Source organism: Oncorhynchus mykiss, chromosome 4 (assembly GCF_057628025.1).
Source record: "Oncorhynchus mykiss isolate SJ-2025 chromosome 4, ASM5762802v1, whole genome shotgun sequence".
Classification (NCBI taxonomy): domain Eukaryota; kingdom Metazoa; phylum Chordata; class Actinopteri; order Salmoniformes; family Salmonidae; genus Oncorhynchus; species Oncorhynchus mykiss.
The window spans coordinates 62,174,017-62,187,943 of record NC_143025.1 but is presented as its reverse complement, the minus strand read 5'-3'; the positions used below and the strand labels follow the sequence as shown (position 1 = coordinate 62,187,943).

The following is a 13,927-nucleotide window of genomic DNA, read 5'->3' as shown; positions in this document are numbered from 1 at the left end:
TTAGGAGTTTGGCCAAGAGAGGTTCTTTGTTCTGGTAGACTCTCTCAATATTGCATGGCAGTTTCTACCAGGTATTTATGACCTGTCATAGTCATAAAACTGGAGAGAGAGAGAGAGAGAGAGAGAGAGAGAGAGGAGGGGGGCTATAATCCTCCCCCAGGGCATTTCATGACAAATGTATGCTACTCCGATGCGTTCTGCCTACAACAAAATCTCTTGCATAGTTTTGTTTCAGTATGTTGCATTGATTGTGGTTAATACTGTGTTGATTCAATCACAATTGCCACAGTAAAGGGAAACCCTGATAGTGTTAACAGGGGAAAAACTCTAGAACTGTGGTCACCCAACTTTTCTGAGTCAAGATCACTTTCTGCATCAAAATGCAAGCCGCGATCTACCTCTCAGAATTGTATTTAACATGACTTAAAAAACGTAAGCCCATACATTATTAACCAATTAAAAACAGTACTGTAGCAAGTAAGTATGTGTAGTAAGCTATAGGCCCAATACAATTGCCCTACTAATGCATTATTGTTCGGGCCATTTTAAGTTTGAGGTATGATATGATATGATATGATCACACCGGTAATAGATCCATTGTTGTATTACTTGTGAGGCACAGCTGAGTGAGCATACATTTAAATAATGAGCTTTTTATTTGTATTTTACTGGGCTGATGGTGCCTGCATCTGATGGTCAGTCTCAGCAGACTGAGGGTCCGCCTCTCAACATCCCGCCGCTCTCCCTTTCCTCCACTGACACTGGCCAAAAAGGGACAAAGTCTTACAGCTGATGGTGACTCGAGTCACACCGCATGCACAAATGACTGTAGTTACTCCCATGAACAGAGAAACTCAAATAGTCCTCGATATTAAAAAAGGCCCAACGCCGCTAATAATAACAACAACGCAAGCCTAGAGATACACTTTCCTACTCATTCATTACTGCTGCAGTGTTTGTTGTAGTGCTGAGTGGAGATAGGAAGAACGTGCATTTTATGGCTTATAAAAGTATTGAATACAAAGTGTTGACAGTGATGAGTAAGAACCTAAACAAGAGCTCATTCATAAGAACAGCATCTCTTTGCTGTATTTGTTGACAGCCTCTCTCTCTGTTTTTAACCGTTTTAAAATCTCACAGTATCAATTTCGCTGTAGCTTTCTTTTATGCCTGCTACATTACTGCAGACACGGTAATCTGAGCCATCAGATTGGCCAGCGGTAGGCCTATAGTGCACTTGATTTGCTCTCTGGGCCCTCCCCTTCAGATGCATAAAATGGTTCAAAATGGCAACATACCATCAACAGACAAATAGACAAATAAAAAAAAATAGGGACACAAGGCTTTATTGTTGAGTTTATTACGGAAATGATTGATTAGGAATGCCTTGGAGATCGACCGGTTGGTGACTACTGCTCTAGAAAGTTGAGTGAAGTGCCTCTGGGCTACTGCGCGTGTGAGCAGTTTAGAGGGAACATTTGGCGCAACTCAATATTAGTAAGGTGTTCCTAATGTTTGGTATACTCAGTGTATATCTGATCATAAATATACACTATAATCCAGGGAGAGGGTGAGACCCTGGTAATCACAACATATACAATCAATGGCTTTATCTACAACTCTAAATCCAGGAATGGGTTCAGAGGATTTATACAAGGCTTCAACCAACTAACAAATTAATGTTTTGGTGACCTGCAGGACTTCACCATGACCCTGTATCTGAGGCACTACTGGAAAGATGAGAGGCTGTCCTTTCCCAGCACAACCAATAAGAGCATGACGTTTGACGGGCGCCTGGTCAAGAAGATCTGGGTGCCTGATGTGTTCTTCGTCCACTCCAAGAGGTCGTTCATTCATGACACCACCACTGAGAACATCATGCTCAGGGTGTTCCCAGACGGACACGTGCTCTACAGCCTCAGGTGAGGAAACTGGAAGCAGCAGCTTGGTTTTGTGTCATTTCGACGATGACGGCGCAGAACTCAGTTGATCCACATTTTCCCAGCACACATTTACCCATCTCATAGAATCATACTTAACTACGAGGATGTAGCATGTTTGTGTTTTCGTCGTCGTGGATATAAAGATGTTGTGTTTGAATCCCAAGGGTGACGGTTACTGCTGCCTGTAACATGGACTTCAGTCGTTTCCCTCTGGATTCACAGACCTGTACCTTAGAGCTGGAGAGCTGTGAGTAGTGGTACTCTGACTGTGTTATGAAGGGATTTGGTGTGGCGGTACAGTACATTAGGCAGATTTCAATTAGAAATCCATTTCTGTTGTCTCCAGATGCTTACACGGACGAGGACCTCATGCTGTACTGGAAGAGTGGGGATGAGTCCCTGAGCACGGATGACAGAATCTCTCTGTCTCAGTTCCTCATCCAGAAGTTTCACACTACCTCTAGACTGGCTTTCTACAGCAGCACAGGTAGAACCACAAATCATCTCTGAGGGACGGATAAGAACATTTATTGTATAAAAATAACACATTCTGTGTACAAATGATGACTGGATGTTGCAGCATTTACTTCTCAAGAAGTCAACATTTATTTGAATAACAGAATATTATCTAACTGTTTGTACGGATATTTGTTTGTGACAATTTCACTGAATCCAAATACAGTTAATTGTTGTACAAATACATCTTTAAGTACTTCAGAGAAGCAAAACCCATTTTCATACTTTTGGTGATATCTCACGTGTCTTTCACTTCTTCTCTCCAGGCTGGTACAACCGTCTGTACATCAACTTCACCTTGCGACGCCACATCTTCTTCTTCCTGCTCCAGACCTACTTCCCTGCGACTCTGATGGTCATGTTGTCCTGGGTGTCGTTCTGGATCGACCGCCGGGCCGTACCGGCCAGGGTCTCATTAGGTAAGATACACTCTTAGAAGAAAATATTCTACCTAGAACCTAAAAGGGTTCTTCAGCTGTCCCTGTGGCGGGGAAACCTTTTTCTAAGAGTGTAGATGGATTGGTTGGTTCATATCTATGAGGATACTTCCTTGAGTCTCGTGTTCACACGGACGTTGTGGTTGTACTGTGCTCCAGGTATCACCACGGTGCTCACCATGTCCACCATCATCACTGGAGTCAATGCCTCCATGCCCAGGGTTTCCTACATCAAAGCTGTGGACATTTACCTCTGGGTCAGTTTTGTGTTTGTGTTCCTATCGGTGCTGGAATATGCTGCCGTCAACTATCTGACAACGTTGAGGGACGGGAAAGATCGGAAGCTCAGGGAAAAGGCCAGAGAGCAGGTAAGGCTCTTACTATGCTATACTGCTCTTCTTTATGTCCTTTCAGCATTTTCCCTAGTCTGATCTCTCGTTCTTTCTCTTTATCTCTCTCTCTTCTGTCCTACAGTCCCTGGGCCTGGCGAGAGAACAGGTAAAGGTCCTCATCATACCACACTGAACTACAAGTCCTTTCATCGTTTCTCCTACTCTGATCTCTCTTTCTCTCTCTCACCCACCTGTCTCTCTCCCTCCCTCCATCTCTCTCTCTCTTTCTCCACCCTACAGTCGCTCCCCTGCACATGTGGCATGTCCCACACCGGGACCATGATGGCGGACGGGACCTACAGCGAGTCCGACACCAACAGTCTAGCCGGGTACACCAGGGCCCCAGCTCCTGAGGACCCCCCGGAGAAGCAGGAACGCATGGTGGTGCACATCTCCTTGGACAACGAGTCCACGGCGGCAACCAAGAAGAAGACGCGCTTCCGCAGCTTCAGTTTCATGCAGAACACACACGCCATTGACACCTACTCCCGCATGATATTTCCTGGATCCTACATCATTTTCAACCTCATCTACTGGTCTGTGTACTGCTGAGGCTCTCCCGGACAGCCTTGTTAGAGTCAGCAGAGAGACAATTTACTGATGTTGCTGTACCAGATGAAACAGGACCGTTATTTAACTCTGACGACAAAACTGATTGACTCAAAGTGGTAATGACCTCCATAATGCACATTGAGGTGATGGAGTTCTTATAACACCTGTGCTCACCAGCAGCACTCACAAAAGGTTTTCACAGATCTCTAGATGGATAACACCATTCTATCCCCACCATCAGCTACAACCATGTTACTACTTGACTGTACAGCTTTCCTTTTTTTGCTATATAAACTATTTACGCAACCATGCAGGTCCAAGCACAAACTATGATGAATTTTATACTCATGGCACTGTCAAAGCAGTAAGACTGTGTCTGTATTACTGACAGTATACGTACTTCTAAAAATGGACTAAGTGTTGCCCAAGCTTGCCGTCCTTAAGCAGAAAACAGAAAGCTTGATCCATAATGTGAGGGTTTGACCTCTTAAAATCGACTATGTTGATTTGGCAAGCATCAGTTGCTCATGAGCAAATTGAAACGCAGCCACAGACTCTATGTCTTCTAGGAATGCACCAAGTGTTATTCTTTGTAACAGCTGATCATGATTGAACAAACCACACAAAAATCTAAATCTACATTTATACAAGCTGGCAGATTTTCACTTAGATTACAGTATTTCAGTATTTATTTTATTATTTATTAATGATCTATTTATTCAATTATTTATTCATTTTAGGCCTATCAATTTACTTACATAATAAATGTTTAGTGCACTAAATATGCCATTATACCTTAAGTTGTTAAAAACAATGCATGGGGCTTAATAGGTTTTTTCATGGTTGGCCACAGAAATTGTGAGGGTGGGTACCATTAATGAATGCTTATGTGAACTATCATTCAGCTTGTTTCAGGAACTCAATGTTATCCACCAATTAAAGAGTTGTTTCTGTTTGTATGTTACTCAGAAGGGGGTTTTCGAGACTTATAAACCTTTATCAGCGATGTAATGAACTTGAACAGCCTTAAGTGAACTGGTTTCACGGCGAAATCTTTTGTGTTTGTTTGTTTGATTGACTGTTTGGATTACAAGTGACTGCATATTGCTTTTTATATCCAGTATTCTATCCAACCAGTATATTAGTACACATGGTATTGTATGTAGTGTGTAGATAGCCACAAGCATGAGCTGGATTTACTAGGCATCCATATTGCCACTGTAGATATGTCAGCCTGTTGGACAAATGCTCAACCAACGCAAATCACCTCATACAGATGCTTGTCCACAAGCTTGCAAAACTACTGTAGACTGATTATTGTCGCGTCAAAACATTTAGAATGTATGCTTTTTTTTTGAGCAGATTTCTAAATAAAAGGCTTTAAGCTAAAAGCATGTTTGCAGTCAATGTGTTTGAGCATGAGTCGTGACCATACATATTTTGCTTGCCTGTTCTCAATCTAAAGAAAAGTCTGTAACCGTTATCTTTCAATTGCTGGAGGCAGGGTTGCAAAGTTCCAGTAATTCAAAATTCCCAAATTCTTTAAAAAAAAGTCCCAGTTGGAAGATTCCCTGATAAGCAGGAAATCTGAAATTCTCCAACCAGGATTTCGGGAAAACCTGTGAATTTTGGGAAAGCTGCTGGACTTGCAACCCTAGCTGGATTATGTCATTGTTTCCTTATGGATGAGGCAACATTACTAAGGACTATGAGATAAGATGACTGGAAATACAGCATTCACTTTTAAGAATAATGTGTTTCTGAGACAATCTTGCCATGTGATGTACATCTGTCTGTCTGTAATCCAGATTTTAGAGAGCATTCATAGCACATTTAATCCCCAAACAAACAAATCAAATTAAATTAGCCTCAGTGAGAATGTCTAAGCTGCCCCCACCTACACAGCCGCTATATGTGTCTCTACACTGGGTGTACAAAACATTAGGAACACCTTCCTAATATTGAGTTGCAACCCCCTTTGTCTCCAATGCTTCCCAAGTTGGCTGGATGTCCTTTGGGTGGTGGCCCATTCTTGATACACACGGGAAACTGTTGAGCCTGAAAAACTCAGCAGCGTTGCAGTTCTTGACAGACTCAAACCGGTGTGCTCCTGGCACCTACTACCATACCCCATTCAAAGGCACTTCAATATTTTGTCTTTCCAATTCACCCTCTGAATGCCACACATACACAATCCATGTGGGATCATAGCTTTCACCTGGTCAGTCTGTCATGGAAAGTTCCTAATGTTTTGTACAGTCAGTGTATATTACAACAATACATTGTAACATAATGGAGCTACAGTACAGTTGCCTATTGCTTACATATCCCTTTCAGCAGGGTATGCCTGATATAGCATTGACCAATCAAGTGAGGCCCAGTGGTTGACCTACTGAACATCATAGATGTCATGTGATATGGCGAACTCATTCTGTCACGTCCTGACCTTAGTTCCTTTTGTATGTCTCTATTTTAGGTTGGTCAGGGCGTGAGTTGGGGTGGGCATTCTATGTTTTGTTCTTGGGTTTATATTTCTATGTGTTTGGACTGGTATGGTTCCCAATCAGAGGCAGCTGTCAATCGTTGTCTCTGATTGAGAACCATACTTAGGTAGCCGGTTTTCTCACTCCTGTTTGTGGGTGGTTATTTTCCGTTTCAGTGTTTTCACCATACGGGACTGTTTCGGTTTTCCTTTATTCGCTTGTTTTCTGTTTTCAGTGTAATAAATATGACGAACACTTACCACGCTGCACATTGGTCCGATATTTCCGACTCCTCCTCAGGCGAAGAAGAGATTCGTTACACATTCAGCAGAAAAATGACACCACTGTCACTGAGCCACAGCACAGTTTGATCCATTGTCCTCTGTCTGCAGAGAAACAACTGCTGTTTCTGGTTAACTGGCATTTATGCAATATGCTAAACCCTGTTATGTTACAGTGATGCCTGTTACATGGTGTAATCTGTCTACAAATGTTGTCTCTTGTTGACTCATCAGATGACCGCTGTCTGTGGTCCTCAGTAGACCAGTAACAGAGGATGAGGGGGATTGGATGCCCATTTGTAGTGAGGATTGGATGCCCATTTGTAGTGAAGATTGGATGCCCATTTGTAGTGAAGATTGGATGCCCATTTGTAGTGAGGATTGGATGCCCATTTGTAGTGAGGATTGGATGCCCATTTGTAGTGAAGATTGGATGCCCATTTGTAGTGAGGATTAGATGCCCATTTGTAGTGAGGATTGGATGCCCATTTGTAGTGAGGATTGGATGCCCATTTGTAGTGAGGATTGGATGCCCATTTGTAGTGAGGATTGGATGCCCATTTGTAGTGAGGATTGGATGCCCATTTGTAGTGAGGATTGGATGCCCATTTGTAGTGAAGATTGGATGCCCATTTGTAGTGAGGATTGGATGCCCATTTGTAGTGAGGATTGGATGCCCATTTGTAGTGAGGATTAGATGCCCATTTGTAGTGAAGATTGGATGCCCATTTGTAGTGAAGATTGGATGCCCATTTGTAGTGAGGATTGGATGCCCATTTGTAGTGAAGATTGGATGCCTATTTGTAGTGAGGATTGGATGCCCATTTGTAGTGAGGATTGGATGCCCATTTGTAGTGAGGATTGGATGTCCATTTGTAGTGAAGATTGGATGCCCATTTGTAGTGAGGATTGGATGCCCATTTGTAGTGAAGATTGGATGCCCATTTGTAGTGAGGATTGGCAATCCTCACTACAAATACACCCTAATACAGGGCTTAACTATTATGATTAGGCAACTCTTTGTGTGTGTGTTGGTTCTATCCTTGTGAGGACCTGAAATCCCCAAAAGTCACTACAAGGATAGTCCCTATGAGGACAAAGGCTACTTTAAATTTAGGAGTGAGGTTTAGGGTTACAATTATGGTTAGGGTTATAATTAGTGTTAGGGTAAGTGGTTAGGTTTAGGAGTTAGGTTTTGGTTATTGGTTAAGGTTAGGGTAATGGTTAGAATTAGGGTTAAAGTTAGGTTTAGGGTAAATAGAATTTTGAGTGGAAATACATTTTAGGTCCTCACGAGGATAGAAGAACATAATGCATGTGTGTGTGCGGAATTTGTGTTGAAAAAAATTGCAAACACAAATTCCCTTTACAGATTAATGATAAGATCTATGTTGAATTGTTCAATAGCTAAATTGATACTCATAGAACCATTATGTGGGTTTGGAATTCAGTAGGGGATTTTACTGTTAATTGCTTTGTTAATTCCATTGTTTACCCAAGTTACCAAAGTTGTTGAAATCAGCTTAAAGTATAATATATTATATTCTAAGTATAACATAATTCATATTCATACAGTATATTGTACAAAATATTTTAACAAGCATCTACAGTAAATATTATACTATTGTATTGTGCCATGCTCACTGTCATATTCAACAGAACCATCATCATCAGTTGACAATTGGTTAGTGCAGATTAATTTCTAATGAAGAGATGAAAAAAAAAATATATATATATGCGGTTGGCTTTGCATCAAGTGCTGCAATCTTCCGCCCACCAAATCCAGATTAATTATGTGTGGGGAGAAGTGATTGGGGAGGTGGGAGAAAATCTGTCAGTTCAAACTAAATTAAACTGCCACGCATGCTATGAAAGAACTGCAACACCATTCTAAATGATTTATGTCATGGGAGACATATTGGATTACCTCTGTGATAGCTGATGTGTTGAGCTTTCTGAAGCTATGGCTACTTTGGTGATACACATTGGTAGCAGTAGATAGGGTGAGTTTCCCCCATGTGCAAATCACTTTAAGCATCTGTAAAATCATTTTATAATTCCAATCAATTGTTCATTGCATTTTTAAAAAAATAAAAAATCCTTATTAAATTAGATATATACAGTATCTCATAAAAGAAGACCTTGCCATCAGGTACTTCTATCTGGTAGGTATTTCTGTAAGACAAATTTCCACCTTAAAACTTGTTTTAGACCATGCCGCCCTCTATTGGTTGAAAGGTATGTAATAGAATGTTTGTTCAAATGAAATCCAAGTGTTCCCTGTAGTCTTGTGTGTGCCAGTGCTCTGGAACAGCAGGTGGTGGTGCTACAACACTATGCATTGCACTTGTAGTGCACACTGCTGTCATTGAGAACTACTGCATTTTACATCCTGATATCTTGAATACTGGGTTAGGGGTAGGGTTGAACCGGGATGTGGACATTAATCTAGGGGTTAGGGTAAGGGTTTTAGTTGAGGCTGGTTTAGTGTTGAACCGGGATGTGGACAGCTAAGGTTAGGGTTAAGGTTAGGGTTGTGGTTGAGGGTTAGAGTTAACCCCAACCTTGGCTCCAGCTCCAATCTTAACCCTAACTCTAGCTTCATGTCCACATCTCAGTTCAACTCTAACCCCAGCTTTAACCCTAGCATCCTGTTTAATAAAAAACACAAACATGGGTTAGGGTTGAATTTTACATAACTTGTAGCCTATGTAATCTGAGGCAGATTAACTTCCATGTGAATGCCACATACAGTAATAGGACAGCTCATACATATCATGACACATCAGAGAACATGAAGTTAGTAACCTACAAATCTTTTCTGCAGAGAAATATTGGCTTTGCCCTGTGGTGCTGCCCTAAGCCATAAAAAAATGTCTACATCCCTTTTACTATGTGTGGTGCTGACAGCCAATCCCTAAATTGTGTTGATGCGCCCTTGTGACTCTGCCTGGCCTGAACAGATGCTGCGTTTTAGTATGTTAATCTCAGATTTCAGTTTGGCACATAATAGTATTACGCTCCCTGTGTTTTAGCCTATTCAGACACTTCCAGGTTCTGTCCTGATCCTGTTTGCAGGTCGGGATAGTCTAATGATACAGTAGTATCAGGAGTATACTTTAGTACTATCAGGAGTACACAATGAGTGCAGGAGTGCAGGTGCATACTGCTACTCCTCCATAAGGAGTATAGGAATATACTGCTAATCTTCTTTAAGGAATACAGGAGTACAAGAGGGGGAATAGGCTTTGTCCTGCCCTCTGCACAACTGTCTTGGTGTGTTTGGACCATGGTAGTTTGTTGGTGATGTGGACATCAAGGAACTTGATGCTCTCAACCTGCTCCACTACAGTCGGTGAGAATGGGGGGCTGCTCGGCCCTATTTTTCCTGTAGTCCACAATCATCTTCTTTGTCTTGATCATGTTGAGGGAGAGGTTGTTGTCCTGGCACCACACGGCCAGGTCTCTGACCTCCTCGATGTCTCATTGTTGTCGGTGATCAGGCCAACCACTGTTGTGTCATCTGCAAACTTAATGATGGTGTTGGAGTTGTGCCTGGCCATGCAATCATGAGTGAATAGGGAGTTCAGGAGAGGACTGAGCACGCACTCCTGAGGGCGCCCGTGTTGAGGATCAGCGTGGCTGTAGTCAATGAACAGCGTTCTCACATAGGTGTTCCTTTTGTCCAGATGGGAAAGGGCAGTGTGGAGTGCAATAGAGATCTGTGGATCTGTTGGGGCGGTGAGCAAATTGGACTCAGTCAGGGACAGGTTGAAAATGTCAGTGAAGACACTTGCCAGTTGGTCAGTGCATGCTCGGAGTACACGTCCTGGTAATCCGTCTGGTCCTGCGGCCTTGTGAATGTTGACCTGTTTGAAGGTCTGACTTAGATCTGGTATAGAGAGCGTGATCACACAGTCGTCCGGAACAGCTGGTGCTCTCATGCATGTTTCAGTGTTACTTGCCTCGAAGCGAGCATAGGAGTAATTTAGCTTGTCTGGTAGGCTTGTGTCACTGGGCAGCTCGCGGCTGTGCTTCCCTTTGCAGTCTGTTATAGTTTGCAAGCCCTGCCACATCCGATGAGCACCGGAGCCGGTGTAGTACGATTAAAGCTTGGTCCTGTATTGACGCTTTGCCTGCTTGATGGTTCGTCGGCGGGCATAGCGGGATTTCTTATAAGCTTCCGGGTTAGAGTCCCGCTCCTTGAAAGCGGCAGCTCTACCCTTTAGCTCAGTGCAGATATTGCCTGTAATCCATGGCTTCTGGTTGGGGTATGTATGTACAGTCACTGTGGGTACGACATCATCGATGCACATTGATGAAGCCAATGCCATTGGAGGAATCACGGAACATATTCCAGTCTGTGTTAGCAAAACAGTCCTGTAGCTTACTTAGTACCTGCTTCATCTGACCACTTTTTTATTGGCAGTCACTGGTACTTCCTGCTTTAGTTTTTGCTTGTAAGCAGGAATCAGGAGGATAGAATTTTGGTCATTATTTCATCAATGGAGGGCGAGAGAGAACTTTGTATGCGTCTCTGTGTGCGGAGTAAAGGTGTTCTAGAGTTTTTTTTTCCTCTGGTTGCACATTTAACATGCAGGTAGAAATGAGGTAAAATGGATTTAAGTTTCCCTGCATTAATTAAAGTCCCCGGCCACCAGGAGCACTGCCTCTGGATGAGCATTTTCCTGTTTGCTTATGGCCGTGTACAGCTCATTGAGTGAGGTCTTTGTGCCAGCATCGGTTTGTGTTGGTAAATAGACAGCTACGAAGAATATAGATGAAAACTCTCCTGGTAAATAATGTGTTCTACAGCGTATCATGAGATACTCTACCTCAGGCGAGCAAAACCTTGAGGATTCCTTTGATTTCGTGCACCAACTTTTGTTTTTCAAATACACATAGACTGTCACCCCTTGTCTCACAGTGGCTTGCGAAAGTATTCACCCCCTTGGCATTTTCCCTATTTTGTTGCCTTACAACCTGGAATTAAAATTGATTCTTGGGGGGTTTGTATCATTTGATTTACACAACATGCCTAATACTTTGAAGATACTAAATATAAGACCAAAAACGGAAAACTTGAGCGTGCATAAGTATTCACCCCCCCAAAGTCAATACTTTGTAGAGTCACCTTTTGCAGTACTTACACCTGCAAGTCTCTTTGGGTATGTCTCTATAAGCTTGCCCATCTAGCCACTGGGATTTTTTCCCATTCTTCAAGGCAAAACTGCTCCACCTCCTTCAAGTTGGATGGGTTCCGCTGGTGTACAACAATCTTTAAGTCATACCACAGATTCTCAATTGGATTGAGGTCTGGGCTTTGACTAGGTCATTCCAAGGCATTTAAATGTTTCCCCTTAAACCACTCGAGTGTTGCATTAGCAGTATGCTTAGGGTCATTGTCCTGCTGGAAGGTGACCCTCCATCCCAGTCTCAAATCTCTGGAAGACTGAAACAGGTTTCCCTCAAGAATTTCCCTGTATGTAGCGCTATCCATCATTCCTTCAATTCTGACCAGTTTCCCAGTCCCTGCCGATGAAAAACATCCCCACAGCATGGGGGATTGAGAGGTAATGGGTTTGGGCCAGACATAGCGTTTTCCTTGATGGCCAAAAAGCTAAATTTTAGTCTAATCTGACCAGAGTACCTTCTTCCATATGTTTGGGGAGTCTCTTATTTTTTTAATTCCACTTCACTAATTTGGACTATTTTGTGTATGTCCATTACATGAAATCCAGATAAAAATCCATTTAAATTACAGGTTGTAATGCAACAAAATAGGAAAAACGCCAAGGGGTGTGAATACTTTTACGAGGCGCCTGTTCTATCCTGCCGAAAGCGTAAAACCCGCCAGCTGTATGTTATTCATGTCGTCGTTCAGCCACGACTCTGTGAAACATAAGATATTACAGTTTTTAATGGTAGGATATACATGCTCGTAGCTCATCTATTTTATTATCCAATGATTGTACTTTGGCCAATAGGACCAATGGTAAACTCGCCGTCATATCCTTACAAGGCACCCAGATCTACGTCCCCGATTTCTCCCTCTCTTTCTCCTGCGAAAGACAGGGATGAGGGCCTTGTCGGGTGTCTGGAATAAATCCTTTGCGTCTAACTCGTTAAGGAAAAATTATTATTCCCGTACGGTGTGAGTAATCGCTGTCCTGATATCTAGAAGCTCTTTTCGGTCATAAGAGATGGTGGCAGAAACATTATGTACAAAATAAGTTACAAATAACACAAAAAAAACATACATAATAGCACAATTGGGTAGGGGACCGTAAAACGGCAGCCATCTCCTCAGGCGCCATTATTGCTCCTCCAGCGACAATTGACTCCCAAACAATTGATGAGTTGAAATTCAAATTTAATTGGCCACACCTCCCAGGATGTAGAATTTGAATTTGAGTTTGAGAGATAGGAAGTAGAATTGAATTCAGTGCAATTCAATGAAATTCAACTCCGTCATAGAACATGAGAGTTTCATTGAATCTGACACTTCCAGATACCAAACAATATATGACTTTTGTCTGGAAACAATGTTCATATTCTTTTAACCTTAGTGCTTAGAATAGCCTTACTACGTGACCAAAAGTATGTGGACACCTGCTCATCGAGCATCTCAATCCAAAATCATAGACATTAATATGGAGTTGGTCCCCCTTGTATTTTTTTAACAGCCTCCACTCTTCTTAGAAGGCTTTCCAGTAGATGTTGGAACATTGCTGTGGGGACTCAGCCAAAACAGCATTAGTGAGGTTGGGCACTGATGTTGGGCAATTAGGCCTGGCCTGCAGTCGGCATTCCAATTAATCCCAAAGGTGTTCGATGGGGTTGAAGTCAGGGCTCTGTGCAGGCCAGTCAAGTTCTTCCACACCAATCTCAACAAACCATTTCTGTAAGGACTTCGCTTTGTGCACAGGGGGATTGTCATGCTGAAACAGGAAAGGGCCTTCCCCAAACTGTTGCCACATAGTAGGAAGCACTGAATTGCCTAGACTGTCACTGTATGCTGTAGCGTTAAGATTTCCTTTCACTGGAGCTAAGGGGACTAGCCCGAACCATGAAACACAGCCCCAGACCATTATTCCTCATCGACCAAACTTTACAGTTGGAGCTATACAGTCGGGCAGGTAACGTTCTCCTGGAATCTGCTAAATCCAGATTCTTCCATCGGACTGCCAGATGGTGAAGCGTGATTCACCCCTCCAGAGAATGTGTTTCCACTGCTCCAGAGTCCAATGGCGGCGAGCTTTACACCACTCCAGCCGATGCTTGGCATTGCACATGGTGATCTTAGGCTTATGTGCAACTGCT

General features: G+C 42.7%; 1 protein-coding gene across 1 annotated transcript in view; it reads left to right on the top strand.

The window, feature by feature from the left end:
• LOC110522109 (gamma-aminobutyric acid receptor subunit rho-2-like) overlaps positions 1 to 5,231 on the top strand; it is a 39,628-nt gene extending 34,397 nt beyond the window's left edge. The window contains exons 4-10 of the mRNA XM_021600234.3: positions 1,699 to 1,922; positions 2,108 to 2,190; positions 2,290 to 2,430; positions 2,726 to 2,878; positions 3,056 to 3,264; positions 3,371 to 3,394; positions 3,529 to 5,231. Coding sequence (XP_021455909.1) covers positions 1,699 to 1,922; positions 2,108 to 2,190; positions 2,290 to 2,430; positions 2,726 to 2,878; positions 3,056 to 3,264; positions 3,371 to 3,394; positions 3,529 to 3,840 — 1,146 coding nt within the window. The 3' untranslated portion in view covers positions 3,841 to 5,231. The remainder of the gene's footprint in view (positions 1 to 1,698; positions 1,923 to 2,107; positions 2,191 to 2,289; positions 2,431 to 2,725; positions 2,879 to 3,055; positions 3,265 to 3,370; positions 3,395 to 3,528) is intronic.
• The last annotated feature ends 8,696 nt before the right edge of the window (positions 5,232 to 13,927 follow it).